The sequence below is a fragment of the Xenopus tropicalis genome, chromosome 7 (assembly GCF_000004195.4).
Source record: "Xenopus tropicalis strain Nigerian chromosome 7, UCB_Xtro_10.0, whole genome shotgun sequence".
NCBI lineage: Eukaryota > Metazoa > Chordata > Amphibia > Anura > Pipidae > Xenopus > Xenopus tropicalis.
In genome coordinates, this window is record NC_030683.2 from 90,599,648 (window position 1) to 90,612,656 (window position 13,009).

The 13,009-nt window shown below is 38.5% G+C and overlaps 1 protein-coding gene across 1 annotated transcript in view; it reads left to right on the top strand.

Moving 5' to 3' along the window:
- The window catches only part of morn1 (MORN repeat containing 1), a 193,791-nt gene that overhangs the window by 45,519 nt on the left and 135,263 nt on the right, over positions 1-13,009 (top strand). The window contains exon 7 of the mRNA XM_002936560.5: positions 6,798-6,894. Coding sequence (XP_002936606.3) covers positions 6,798-6,894 — 97 coding nt within the window. The remainder of the gene's footprint in view (positions 1-6,797; positions 6,895-13,009) is intronic.

Sequence of the window (13,009 nt, forward strand, 5' to 3'; positions counted from 1 at the left end):
ACCTCCCCAGAGAAACAGATCACTGAGCCGGTATTTACTTACCTTACAGTAATTGGCTTAGGTGATCATGCATATGCAGTAGAGTTTCACTTCACTATGTGCTAGGGGCGCCAGGAAAAAGGTAGTAAAATAGTTAATGTAAAGTAAAATGCCACACAGGCTGGTGCTTCATTTTTTCCAAACAGGAGCACAGGCTGTTGGATGAAAAAAACATTTCACCCCCCCAGTGAAAGCACTTTTCTTGTCTTTATTTATGCTTCTGTCTTTATGTATTTTTAAGTCACCTTCTTTGCAGCCCTGCCTAATAATTTAAAATTGTTTAGTGTCAGTATGCGCCAAGACCTGCACACTATGTACAAGGAGGTGTAGTGGATACTGACACCCCAGTCACATTATATTCAATAAGAGGCAGTGGGTAGCAGACTAACATTTGTTTTTAATTTATTATATGGTAAATGTTCAGTCCACAGGTCTCTAACGGGATAAATGTACCGTATATGGAAACTTGAATAGCCATCCTATTTTAGCAGCAACATATTCTGCAGTGGTGTACAATAGATGGAAGTATACATTGAACATACAGATTCATATACAAAAGACAACCAATAACTGATACAAAAGGTAAAGGGAGCCATGCCCAAAATGTCTGGTATATGGACACTTAATTGAAATCAATCAAGTGTCCATATACCAGACATTTTGGGCATGGCTCCCTTTACCTTTTGTATCAGTTATTGGTTGTCTTTTGTATATAAATCTGTATATTCAATGTATACTTCCATCTATAGGGGTCAGTTACGAACCCAAGTGCAGTGTGCAAAGTGTAAGTTATGTATAAAACTCAACAAACAATTCTTCACATATTTGGAGCTTTGCTTATTCACCTTTTTTTATTACATCTTTGCTTTATAAAACTTTACTCCACTTTATTTGATTTAAAGCTGTCTCCCAGGGTTTAGATTTTTTTTTCATATTAGTACCAGATTTCTGTTACAATTTCCAAGTTAAAATATACAAGTTTTATTTTCTTTCTATCAAAGGAAACACATTTTTTTTGGATGAATTAGAACTCTTACTCAGTGTGGTGTTGAAAATTATAACTAGAGCACATAATAAACTTGAAATGATGCTGTTTTTTATTTGAAAAAAAAAGAATGTGTTGCCACAAACACCAGTGGAAGACATGTGTACCTTAGCAATGGCACCCTGAGCTACAAGACGGGGTAAGGATCCCTAGCTAGCAGGAGATCACTCTTTTGTAAGCTTTTGTATAGTATAGGCATTGCTCTTTCTAGCTTATATCAGTGGTGCACTGTCTTTGCTTGGGTTCCTAATGGTATTCTACTGCTTATTAGTCCACTGGATATTATGGGAATCCACTTAACTGATGAGGATTTTGTGATCATTTTGTTCAAAAATGAACAAAATAATGAAATCAGTTAAGGTCTGTAGTTACACGAAGATCAAAAGACTTTGAAAATTTAGTATTTCTCTCCTCCAATCCAGTAGCAAAGAAAATTTAGTTTTTCTCTCCTCCAATCCAGTAGCAAAGAAAATTTAGTTTTTCTCTCCTCCAATACAGTAGCAAAGAATTGCTTTAATGGCTTCCTTGTCAAGGTTAGGCAAAAGGTGCCACTACTAATATAAACTGTTTTACTAAAACCTAGCACTACAAGAATTATTCACCATTTATCACAGAATATAAAAATGGAATATGTACACAGTATATACCAAGTTCATATTCTATTTTCAACAGTTAGGCAACGCAGAAGAGGTCATTTACAAACAGGAAGTCAGTGAACAAAGTGCAAAAAACACGCATACCCCATGCCAAGGTGCAGAGTTTTAAGGCCACCCTTCCATGCTAAACTCCATCACCTATTTTAGTCTGCAAAACCCCCTTTATGCTGAAGGCACTGTGTCTGTCTGCATACTGCACCAAAACTAGCCTTCCTGTTTCCCTATATGCCAAAGACATATAGGGCCTGATTCACTAAAGGGCGATAAAAATTATCGCACGCTTTTTCGCGTTAAAAAACGCAAAATAATTTGCTCGCGATTCACCATAGTATTATCGCGTGCGAAAAATCGCCATTTTCGCATGGGTTATTTCTCGCACTAGTTTTACCGTTTTGCGTTAATTTCCGCGCTGAAAAGAATACGATTGCATGATTCACTATAACTTTTGCGCGCTAAATATCGCATTCGGCTATACGAAAATTAATACCTACTACAGGCAGGCGAAAAATTATACAAAAGTACAGTAAATGAGTTTTTTGCAATAAAATATGGACTTACAGTGTTATTTATTCAAGTATGTGTCTTTTTACTCAATTTTACTAAAGTATTGGCATGTATGGAATTTCGCTACTAATATACAGTTCTATAGCGGTTAATATGTTGTCGCCAAAATATACTGTACTGTAGCGGCGAATATTTTTTTCGCGCAAAATACATTACTTTGTATATTTTGGCGATATTTTTTTTTCGCGATTTTGTAATCTCGCGAATTACGGACATTTTGTGGCGATTTTGTAATCTCGTGACATGTGCGACTTGTGGCCATTTTGTGTCATTCAGCCAAACTGAGAGGAGATGCCTGGGGTTTCTGACTTGCTACCAGGGGAGAGGGGGACCACCCACCTCCGGGGGACTTAGGGGTCCACGAGAGGAAGAGGGCAATCCTGGCTGAGCTAAGACAAGGTTTGCTCGCCAGGTTTGCCCTTGATGTGGGCCCCCACCAGCTCCGGCGGCTGTGGTCCGACCTTAAGCGCAGGAGCCCAGAACTGGTCGCTGAAATTAGAGAAGGTAATTATTGTACTTTATTATGCTTTTACAGTATACGTTCAGTAAAAGATTTAGCAAGTAATTTGAACTAAAGGTACAAATGTAAGAAATGTCAGGGATGATGAAAGTAACATAGTAACATAGTAAGTTGGGTTGAAAAAAGACAAACGTCCATCACGTTCAACCATAATGCCAGTGAGGAACTGAAACGTTGCTCACAATAAACCTCTGAATATATTACTTCACATCTTTGTGACTCCTTGTCAAAATCCTGTGTGTGCTGTCACCCCATGCCTGTCTAGATTTTGCTTTGCCCCAGGCACCCAGGTATTATTATTCCTTATGGTGTGCAGCTTCCCAGCACTTCCTATTGTATATATATATATATATATATATATACACATCTATTTTCAAATACATATGCATAAATAAGTTTAAAGCAGGGGGGAAGCAGCAGGGAGCGGCCCATAGTGTGAGTCATTTGGGGGAAGGGCCACGAATGTTTTAGGGGGCCCTGGCTAACAATGTCTGTGTGTCCTTTGTATTGATGTGAGGGTTCACAGGGGGAGGGGCCATTGGGGGCATGGGAGGAGGGGGGCCCAAAAAATGTTGTTGTGAGGGGCCCCGTTATTTATGATGGTGTATGAATGTATATATATATAATATATTACACAAAATAACATCTTGCAATACTATTTCACAGAACTTCAGCTGGCGCCTCCTCCCCAGGCCCAACCCCAGGCCCTCCAGGCTCTACCCCCCCCAGCGGCCCAACTTCCTGTGGCCCATCCACCGGCCCCCGCGGACCAACTACCGGCCCCAGAGACCCAAGAACTGGCCCCAGAGGCCCAAGAACTGGCCCCCGGACCATTGGGTGAAGACCCAGAAGAGGCCTCCGAGGCCGAATATGCCCCCGAGGCCCCAGACACCCCCCCCCCTTCTTTCCTCCCCCAGTTTCCCCTCAGTTTCCCCCCAGGCCCTTGGGTTCTCCCCCCAGGCCCCGGACTCTCCCCAGGCCAAGCGCTGGGCGCCAGGTTCTCCTGCGGGACCATCAGTGCAGGAGGACCTGGCCAACGTGAAAGCTGAGCTGGCCCAGCTCCGGGGGGAGGTGGATCAACTCCAGAGGGACATGGATGAACTCAGGGGCAGCAAACCCTAAGTTTTTTTACCCCCCTTTTTTATTTTATTATTTTAAGTAAAAGTTTTTATTTTTCTACTTTTGAACTGAGTAATGTGTCATTATTTTTCCTTCCTTGATATGGTATTCTATACTTTCATGTAGTTTCCCCTACACTCTTACATTTATCAGTAACAGCATCAATATGCTATATGGTTTAAATGTTTGCAAATATTCTGCCAACAATTTAGTCTTTAGCCCATTTTGCTGAATAGTAAAACTTGCGTTAATTAGTACGTAGCGTATTTTCTGCCGAGTATGATAACTGCCAATCCAATGTTTTGTTGCCAGAATAATTGCAATATTATATATGGTCCCATTTAATAAAGTGCCCACAACATATTTGCCATTTATTCTGTGTCTAAAATCTCTAACTTAATTTAAGCCACTTTAGCAAACAGACCCCTAAGTATTTGGCTAAATATTCTTAAATGCCCCCCCCCCCCAATTTATTATCTCTAGCACTTCTTTTTTTTTCTTACTTAGATTTTTATAATTTTTTGGGGGGGGGTTTGCAAATAAACTTTTATACAGCACCTCTCTAGCACTCTGTGCTCTCCCAGGGCAAAATGTCGCCATTTTTATGCTGCCGATTGTCGCATATTTCATGCGATAGGTTTGTCGCGACAATTAGCGCATGCGAAAATACCGCGCACGCTATTTATCGCATTGAAATACCGCGCGTAAAAAAGTGTGAGTATGCTTATAGTGAATCGTGCGAAAAATCGCAAAAATTAAGCCGCGGTAAAAATTTTAGCGCACAATAAAAATAGTGCACGTTTTATCGCCCTTTAGTGAATCAGGCCCATAAAGTTAGTGAAACACTGGAACTGAAGGAAACAAACACCTTTCTTTTGGTGCAATGCACATAAAACAGTTTACAGTGTCAGATTAGCAAATTCAATTTGACCATTATATTATTATTAAAGTGTATTTGTGATTCAAAGTGTTGAATTAAATTGCCTATATTGATGATTAACTGATCAGTACTGTGCATTAAGCTACTAAAATGGCCCCTTTAAACAAAAGAGGGATTGTTTGTTCATAAACTGTAGTATATTCAAGCTGGCCAGCTACTTCAAATTGTCTATGGTCTGGCCAATCCTGCACTCACTTTAATCTGATTCATTGAGAATGGTCCTATTTTATTATACATTTTTCAGAGAAACAAAGTTTAACCTGCAGTCTTAAATGTGGGTGTGCACGCACATTTACATTGGCTTTGACTGTATGCATTTTGTGGTTACATCCTAGTTGCACCCCTGCCTTATGGCTTGAAAATGTTTTGTTGTGAACACAACTTTCCTTTTTGCTATAGTTTATACAGGAGCAGTGGCTAGCTCCATATTGTAGCTTCCATCTTTCCCAACTACAGTCGGTGATCCCAGTGGAGGCCAATTAAAAGGGCAATCAATTGAGTTGTCACCTTTGAAAACAAGTTTGAAAAATGTATAACGAAGCAGTAGAATTCTTAATAAATTAGATAAACATGAGTGTAAGACTGGCCGGACTGGGGATGACTTGGACATACAGTAGTTAGCTAATATATTGCAATATACGAGCAATCAGGCCAAGGCGCAGATGGTTTGGGGTTGATCTCTTCTGCCTGTTCTCCCCGCCTACAACCTTATACTGCTGGCTTGAGCTTCCGGATTTATAGTTGCCTGCTCCGCTCCACCCCGCCCCTTTTGTGATGTCATCGGTGGGTTGGGCTTGGGTCTATAAATAGAGGGGAGAATCCTGGTTGGGTAGGGTTCGGGTTAGGGTCAGGTCACGTTTTTATTGACCCGCACATCACTAATACAGTTAGATTAACTGGTTCCTCATAATGACCACAGTGGGTGTGAATGTTATAGGAACCTTATATTGTAAGCTTCACTGGAGTAGGAACTGATATAGATGGTGTATTGTCTTTGTAAAGTATGCTGGTGCTATATAAATAAATATTAATTCAATAATAAAAGATCGTACCCACACAACTCAACCATTCCCAGTCAATGGGATAATTCCTCAGTGGTAGCCACAATATTATGCATCTGGGTATAATATTTTTATGCATAATACTAAACACATCCCTTTTTTAGACAAATAATTCATTTATGTTTAAAAGGTGCCTATGGATTCCAGGGGCTAGTGGATTTGTCAGTTATGTGTCAGTATAATTGTATTTACAGTATATTCATGGAGAGATATAAAATATTTTTTTAGATTTTGTTTTATGGCCCACAAAAAATACACCTAAGTACCTGCAGTTTAGCTAGTTTGTGTGATACTTGTTAACTTCCTATTGACAAATCGTGTAGCTGAACTTGGAAAGGCAGTCTGTGCATCACATGCAAGGGAAGCGTCTGGTAACGAGTGCCGCCTGCTTTCCCAAATTTTGCATGTGTCAATATAACTTTTTGGCGAATTTATTCCACATTTGACAGATGTATGAATGCTCATTGTTAGAAATTCAAATTGCATGGCATTCCTCTATCTAGGATTCTGGCGCAGCTGCTGGATAACAAAACGTAGGCTAGAATGGATAACCAATTACTGCAATTTCTTTCAGGCGAGATATTTGCTTGTAATGTGAAACATTTGTCTTCCTAGAAAGTACCCCCCCTTCTTTTTTTCTTTTTAGATTGTGAAAAGTGCATAATCTTTTAATATTGTGTGGTCCGCCATTCAGCTTGTCAGAGAAATGGTTGCAGCATCTTTCTAACTAGTTGCTCCTGTCCAAGGCCCACCCAGTTTGCTATTGAGAAGTCACAGAAGTAATCCCTTCTTTATTAGGCAGCTTGCATAGCAATCCTAATGCAGAACTAATTTTATTTTCTTTAAATTTCAGGGACAGTGGCGAAACGATGTGTTCAACGGACAAGGAATTATGATTCATTGCTCAGGAGTAATTTATGATGGACTGTGGATCAATGGTCATCCTGCTGGTATGCACAACATTATGCTTTGCATGTATATATAAATATAAATAAGTAGGTGGCTTGTCTCCTTGGGTTGCCTTTAGTGCTAGCAGTTATGTGGCACTGTGTTCTCAATTAGCTTCTCTGATGGGGCTTTATGACATGACAGCAAAACCAGCACCAGTTCAAATTCGCTGTATAGAAACACAGAGTGAATAGAACAAATTTAGACCTAGAACTGCATGGGATCAGAAAGAAGAATTGCACAGATAGATTTTTTTTGTAAAATTTCAAGATATTATGCTTTTGTTGTAGTCAGTTGCAAATCCCAACCATCTGCTATGGGTGTATGGGATTAGAGGAGTCTGAATGAAATGATTGTTACAAATAATATATATTATTTTTCTTCTGCTATTTGTGGGTGAAAGCCAGGTGTGTGTGAAATAATAAAGATTTCGTATGAGCTTTTATGCAGCGGAAGTAACATGCAATGATTAAATGGCACAAAATTGTTAATTCAATTCCCTGTCAGAAAATAAGCATTATTCAGTATAACCTTTGGTCATTTACTGCAACTGAATTGTGTGTTAAAGAACCATTATACTTAAAATATGTTTTCTTAGTATCATGGAATACATATGCTGGCAGAGTTTTTTCTCTATGCAGGATATGAGAAGTTTAGAGGATCCTCTTTACTTATGCTATGTCTAACGTATTTCATTATAGGTCTTGCTGGAATTGAATCATGCTTTAATCATACTTTCAATTAAATTAATACCCCTTGTGCCTAGTCTATATAACACAATAGAAGGGCTATGTGCAGTGATAAGAAAGGTTGTGGCCAGCCTACCTAAATGACTGGTAGCCTAGCATGACCTGTGGCCCAAGTGGTTGTATTGTAAAGGTAGCTTTACTTAAAAAGGTATTTAATTAAACTGAACTCAAATGTGTTAGCTGTTAAAAGCACATTTGTATATTTACAGATTATACTCTGCAAGTTTAAAACAGTTAATATGTGACACATACACAGGTTACTTTTGTGCATATAACTTGGAAGTATTGGCAAATTCAAGCTTCATGATGCAACTGCTGACGTGTTTGGGTGGTTCCAGAAGAAGAACAAGGGGTACGCAGGAGAGTTAGATGCCTCAAGAGCAGTTTTTTGTTTTTTTTTTGGGGGGTGGGGCACAATTTTGAGGGTAGTAATCTACGGGGAAGGGTGTGACCAGAGAGTGGCAGGGGGGATTGTGAGTGAGCAGAGGGGGTGTGAATGAGTGGTGGGGGGCACTGTCAAGACATCTGTCCAAATAATATTGCCTTGGGCACCAACAGTACTTGGCCCAGCTCTAAGTGGTTTAAAGGTGTGCTTACTGGGTATTATCAGGCATCTACTTAAAATGACATTGTAGCAAATGTGGCTTTTATGCTGCTTGTTTCTTAAAACAGTTGCTCATGTGTTTCAGATAAACACAATGTATGTATGTATGTATGTATATCTTTATTTATAAAGCGCTACTTTTGTACGCAGCGCTGTACAGTAGAATACATTAATGCAAACAGGGTGTTAATAAGATAATAATAGATAAATACAAAGTATAACAATAAATACAGATAAATACAGCTGCAATAAGATAAGAGTCGAGGACACAAGAGGAAGGAGGTCCCTGCCCCGTAGAGCTTACAATCTATATGGGAGGGTAACTAACAGACACAAATATAAGTGCTGTAGGTCACAGTGGGTGACACTACAATATAAGTGCCAGTTCCCAGGTCAGGTGCTGGGTGAGTGCTCCAGAAGGTAGTCTTTAACTTTAGTTTTAAAAAGACTGGGGGAGGATTCTCTCCAGAGGAAATCAGGGAGGGCATTCCAAATGTAAGGGGCAGCAAGGCAGAAAGGTTTAAGGCGGGAAACCGCAGTAGTAGTGGGGGGCGCAACCAAGCGATTGCTCTGCGAGGAACTAAGGAGTCGTCCAGGAACGTACAGAGACACAAGGGAAGAGATGTAGTGAGGAGCAGAGGAATGGAGGGCTTTGAAGTTTAGGAGAAGAAGTTTGTAAGATTCAAGTAGGTGATTTTTTAAGGCTTCCAAGTTATACTGTGGTTGCAGGTTCAAAACAAACTATTCATTATCACAGAAGATATATGAAGTAAAAGGGCATAACTACTGGACCCCACAGAGAAACCATTTTGGGGCTGTCCTAAACTTTGTAGCTAAGGTTTTTTTCCATAAATTTATGTTAAACCACCTTTTGTATTTCCCAGCAGTTGCATGTTCTGCTTCTCTGTGTTGTGGCCTCCCTGGAGGAGGTCTTAATAGTTGAAATAGCAAGGGGCAATTACTGAAGAGCATACTAACTTCAGAACAGAAATCACACATTAAATCATGTCACCGAAATTCTGAGGCACGCCTTTATATCAAGCACTGATTACTGTAACTCTCATTTAATTGGCTTTCCCCTCTAAAGACAACCAGTCACCCTCTGCCATGCCACTCTGCCAATCCCTGCACTGGCTTCTGCTTCCATCCAGAATAAAATTCAAACTAATGACACTAACATTTAAAGCACTTCATAGCTCTGCCCCACTCTGAACATACAGGTATCTCTATGAACAAATCATATGATCATATGAGCATACTCACTAAGCCGCTTGTTATGCTCCTCTACTGACACATTTCTTTAGAGAAGCTTACCTTTAACTATAGTGTCAGATTCTGCTAAATGCAATGCTTAGTTCTTCATCTCCCACCTAATATTGCCCATCCTCACACCGTGTGTCTTAATCCATTCTCCTTTTAGATTGTAAGCTCTTTTGGGCAGGGCCCTTTTTACGTCTTGTATTGCTTACTTTGTTTGGTTGTATGTATACACTAATTTATTGTATAATGCTGCAGAATATGTTTTATAAATATGCGTTGATTATAATAATAACAACAACAGAAGAGTCATGTTGGAGTTCTAGAAAGAAAGTAGAAGTAGGTGTTAAACAATGCAAAGTCATTGCACAACTTAATGTAGTTTGTATCTGTGAAAAGGTTGGGGCAAGCAGCCAGTCAAACACAATTAGTAATTAAGACAGTCAGTGTAAAAAAAGGCGTAAGAGTGTTTTCTGAAGAGTTTCAAAAACAAAATCAAACATGGTCAGCATGGCAGAAAGTAGTTGGTGAAAAAAGAAAATGTACTACAGACGTCCGTGCAAAAACTAGAGGAAATAAGTAACATATAAATTTAGGTTGAAAAAAGACATACATCCATCAAGATCAACCTTAATGCCTATACAGGTATATAACCTATCTAACTGCTATTTGATACAGAGGAAGGCAAAAAAAAAACATCTGAAGTCTCTCTAATTTGCCACAGAGGGGGAAAAAAATCCTTCCTGTCTCCAAGATGGCAATCGGACCAGTCCCTGGATCAACTTGTACTAAAAGCTATCTCCCATAACCCTGTATTTCCTCACTTGCTAAAAAGTCATCCAACCCCTTCTTGAAGCTATATAATGTATCAGCCAGTACAACTGGTTCAGGGAGGGAATTCCACAACTTCACAGCTCTCACAGTAAAAAATTATTTCAGAATGTTTAAACGGAACCTCTTTTCTTCTAAACGGAGTGGGTGCCCTTGGTTATATAGTAAAATATGCCAGCATTCACCAATTAATGCTGCAGCTAAGTTTGTAGGTGTTTATTTTTACAAAACAACTAGCTTTCAAATAGGATGTTTTAGTATTTGAGTTATTATTTCCATGTAGGCAAAACATAGCTAATGAAAAGCATAGCTTGAAAATGACTGCGCAACATTTACTGTATGCAGTGTGCCAGAGACTGGTAGTTACCAACCGAGCATCGTGTTCCCAGGGCTCTGTTAATGGCTGTCAAGAATTATAGTTAAGAAGTAAAGGAAATATTTCTTTCCAGCCAGCAATTGTGATGTTTCGCTGCCAAGTGAAAGAAAACTTTCCTTCCATTTATGATAAGCCCACCAAGGCTTGGGCATTTTTCTTTCCATTGTTCCCAGTTTTCCTATTTTCTTTCAACACTGCATGTTTTATATGTCCATGCTTGGCTAGCATATCTCCCCTTTTTTTATAAATTACACTATGGTGCCCACAATTCTTTTGTTATTGTGTTTTGTACACTATATTAAAATATTCTCTGGAATAAATAGTTCTCTGGAAATTCTGCATCTCTTCATGAAATATCATCTAAAGACAAGTGGTACTGTTTTATGTCATGATCTAATGTCAGCATTTCTTCTGATTGCAACATTAAATGTGAGATTGCATTTTTACTTTAAAAAATGTTAGAGCTTTTATAATTAATACAATTATTTTGGAAAGCAAATAACTTTAAACTCAGCTCACACAGTTATAAATCAAGGTAAAATGCAGTTGTAAACCCAGCAAAATCAAAATCCCCAATTCTTAAAGGAGAATAAAAGGTTCTGATACTCTTTGCCCATAGATAGGCTTTAATATGCTAACCAGCTATATTTGTATGGTTAAAAAAACTATTCTATAGCCAAGATAAGAGTTTTTTTCCTTTCCTATACTTATGCAGTTGTCATTTTAGTTGGGTTGTTTGATACATGCAGTTACATTTATGCGGCCTTCCTATTGTACTGCAATAAATGCTTTTCTTGCTGTAGTAATCAATATTGTGTTTAAACTTGTTAATATATTGCAAGTCTTTGCTACTTAAACTACATGTGCAACATACTATTTTTTCAGATTTAAGATCTATTTACCCTAAAGGTGTTATTCCTCTTTCTAGCTGTTTTAGATACTTTGTTATTCACGTGGAATTCCCAAGTTAGTTCTGTGTATGCTCTCCTCTGCACTGCATGTTGGTAGGGCCTACATGCTATACTCAGTTCTTCCACTGGAAGCTGGAGGGAGAGCTGAAGGGAAGTATGAACTTACTGGAAACAAGAAAAATCTCAAAAGAAATTCTATAAAGCATTTCGATTGTTGCACCTGATGCTTTTAAGTTCCCTATCGGAAGCTTAAAGGGGTGGTTCACCTAAGTTAATGTTTAATATGTTATAGAATGTTTTGTTCCAAGCAACTTTGCAACTGGTCTTCATTATTTAGTTGTTATAGTTTTTTTTTTAAAATTATTTATCTTCCTCTTCTACATGTTTCCATCTTTCAAATGGGGCCACTGACCCGACAGCTAAAAAATCTATTGTTCTGTGAGCTTACAATTTTATTATTTGTGTTACTTTTTATTCCTTATTTTTCTGTACAGGCCCCCTCCTATTCATATTCCAGTGTCACATTCAAACCACTACCTGGTTGCTAAGGTAAGCAAGACCTTAGTGACCAGAGAACTGCCAAACAAAAAGCTAAAAACTAAAGAACCAAAAACAATACTAAAATGAAAATCAATTGCAAACGGTCTAAGTATATCATTGTCTACATTATACTAAAAGTTATTTTAAAGGGAAACCACTCTTTTAAGCAGTATTACTTTTAAATTTTTATCAAATTAACTACTGTTTGCGTTAGTTTAAAATGTGTATGGAGTATATGAACTGGCTCATGCATGGCTGGGATCATTAGCTGATAAAAAGAGCAGCAAAATAACTTTAAAATTAAATTAACACTGCTCAGTAAGAGAGAGCAAATCAAATGGTAAAATGTTGATGTACTGGCAAATATGTCAGTCAGCAAACAGGAAGCATAATGACTTTAGAACATTAGCATCATGTAGTTATCATTAGTATGAAACCATCAGTATGATGTTATACAGTATGCTACGCATTATTATATTGGGTAGAGCTTAACTTGTATAAACAGGCTATGAGCAAGTGGCAGGGTATGTAAGTATAAACAGTCCAGTTTAACAAATGGCTGATAGCATCTCAATGTTAGGTTGAGGTTAGACCTTTTCTTTAAACATGCAAATCTCCAGAGATGGAAAACAACCTGGTAACATGGAAAATGCTGTTAGGATCTCTATTAGGGTAGATACCAGCAAGGATCTGTAATTTTTCATATTCAGATGCAAATGACCAGATGTGGAATACTTCCTGATGCTAGACTCATTGGGGTCATAGCAAACTCTGGTTACTGTAATCTTAATTTGGCATTGTCAGTTTAATAATCGGAACCTTATTCACAAAAAGTCAGAATGGTGGGGG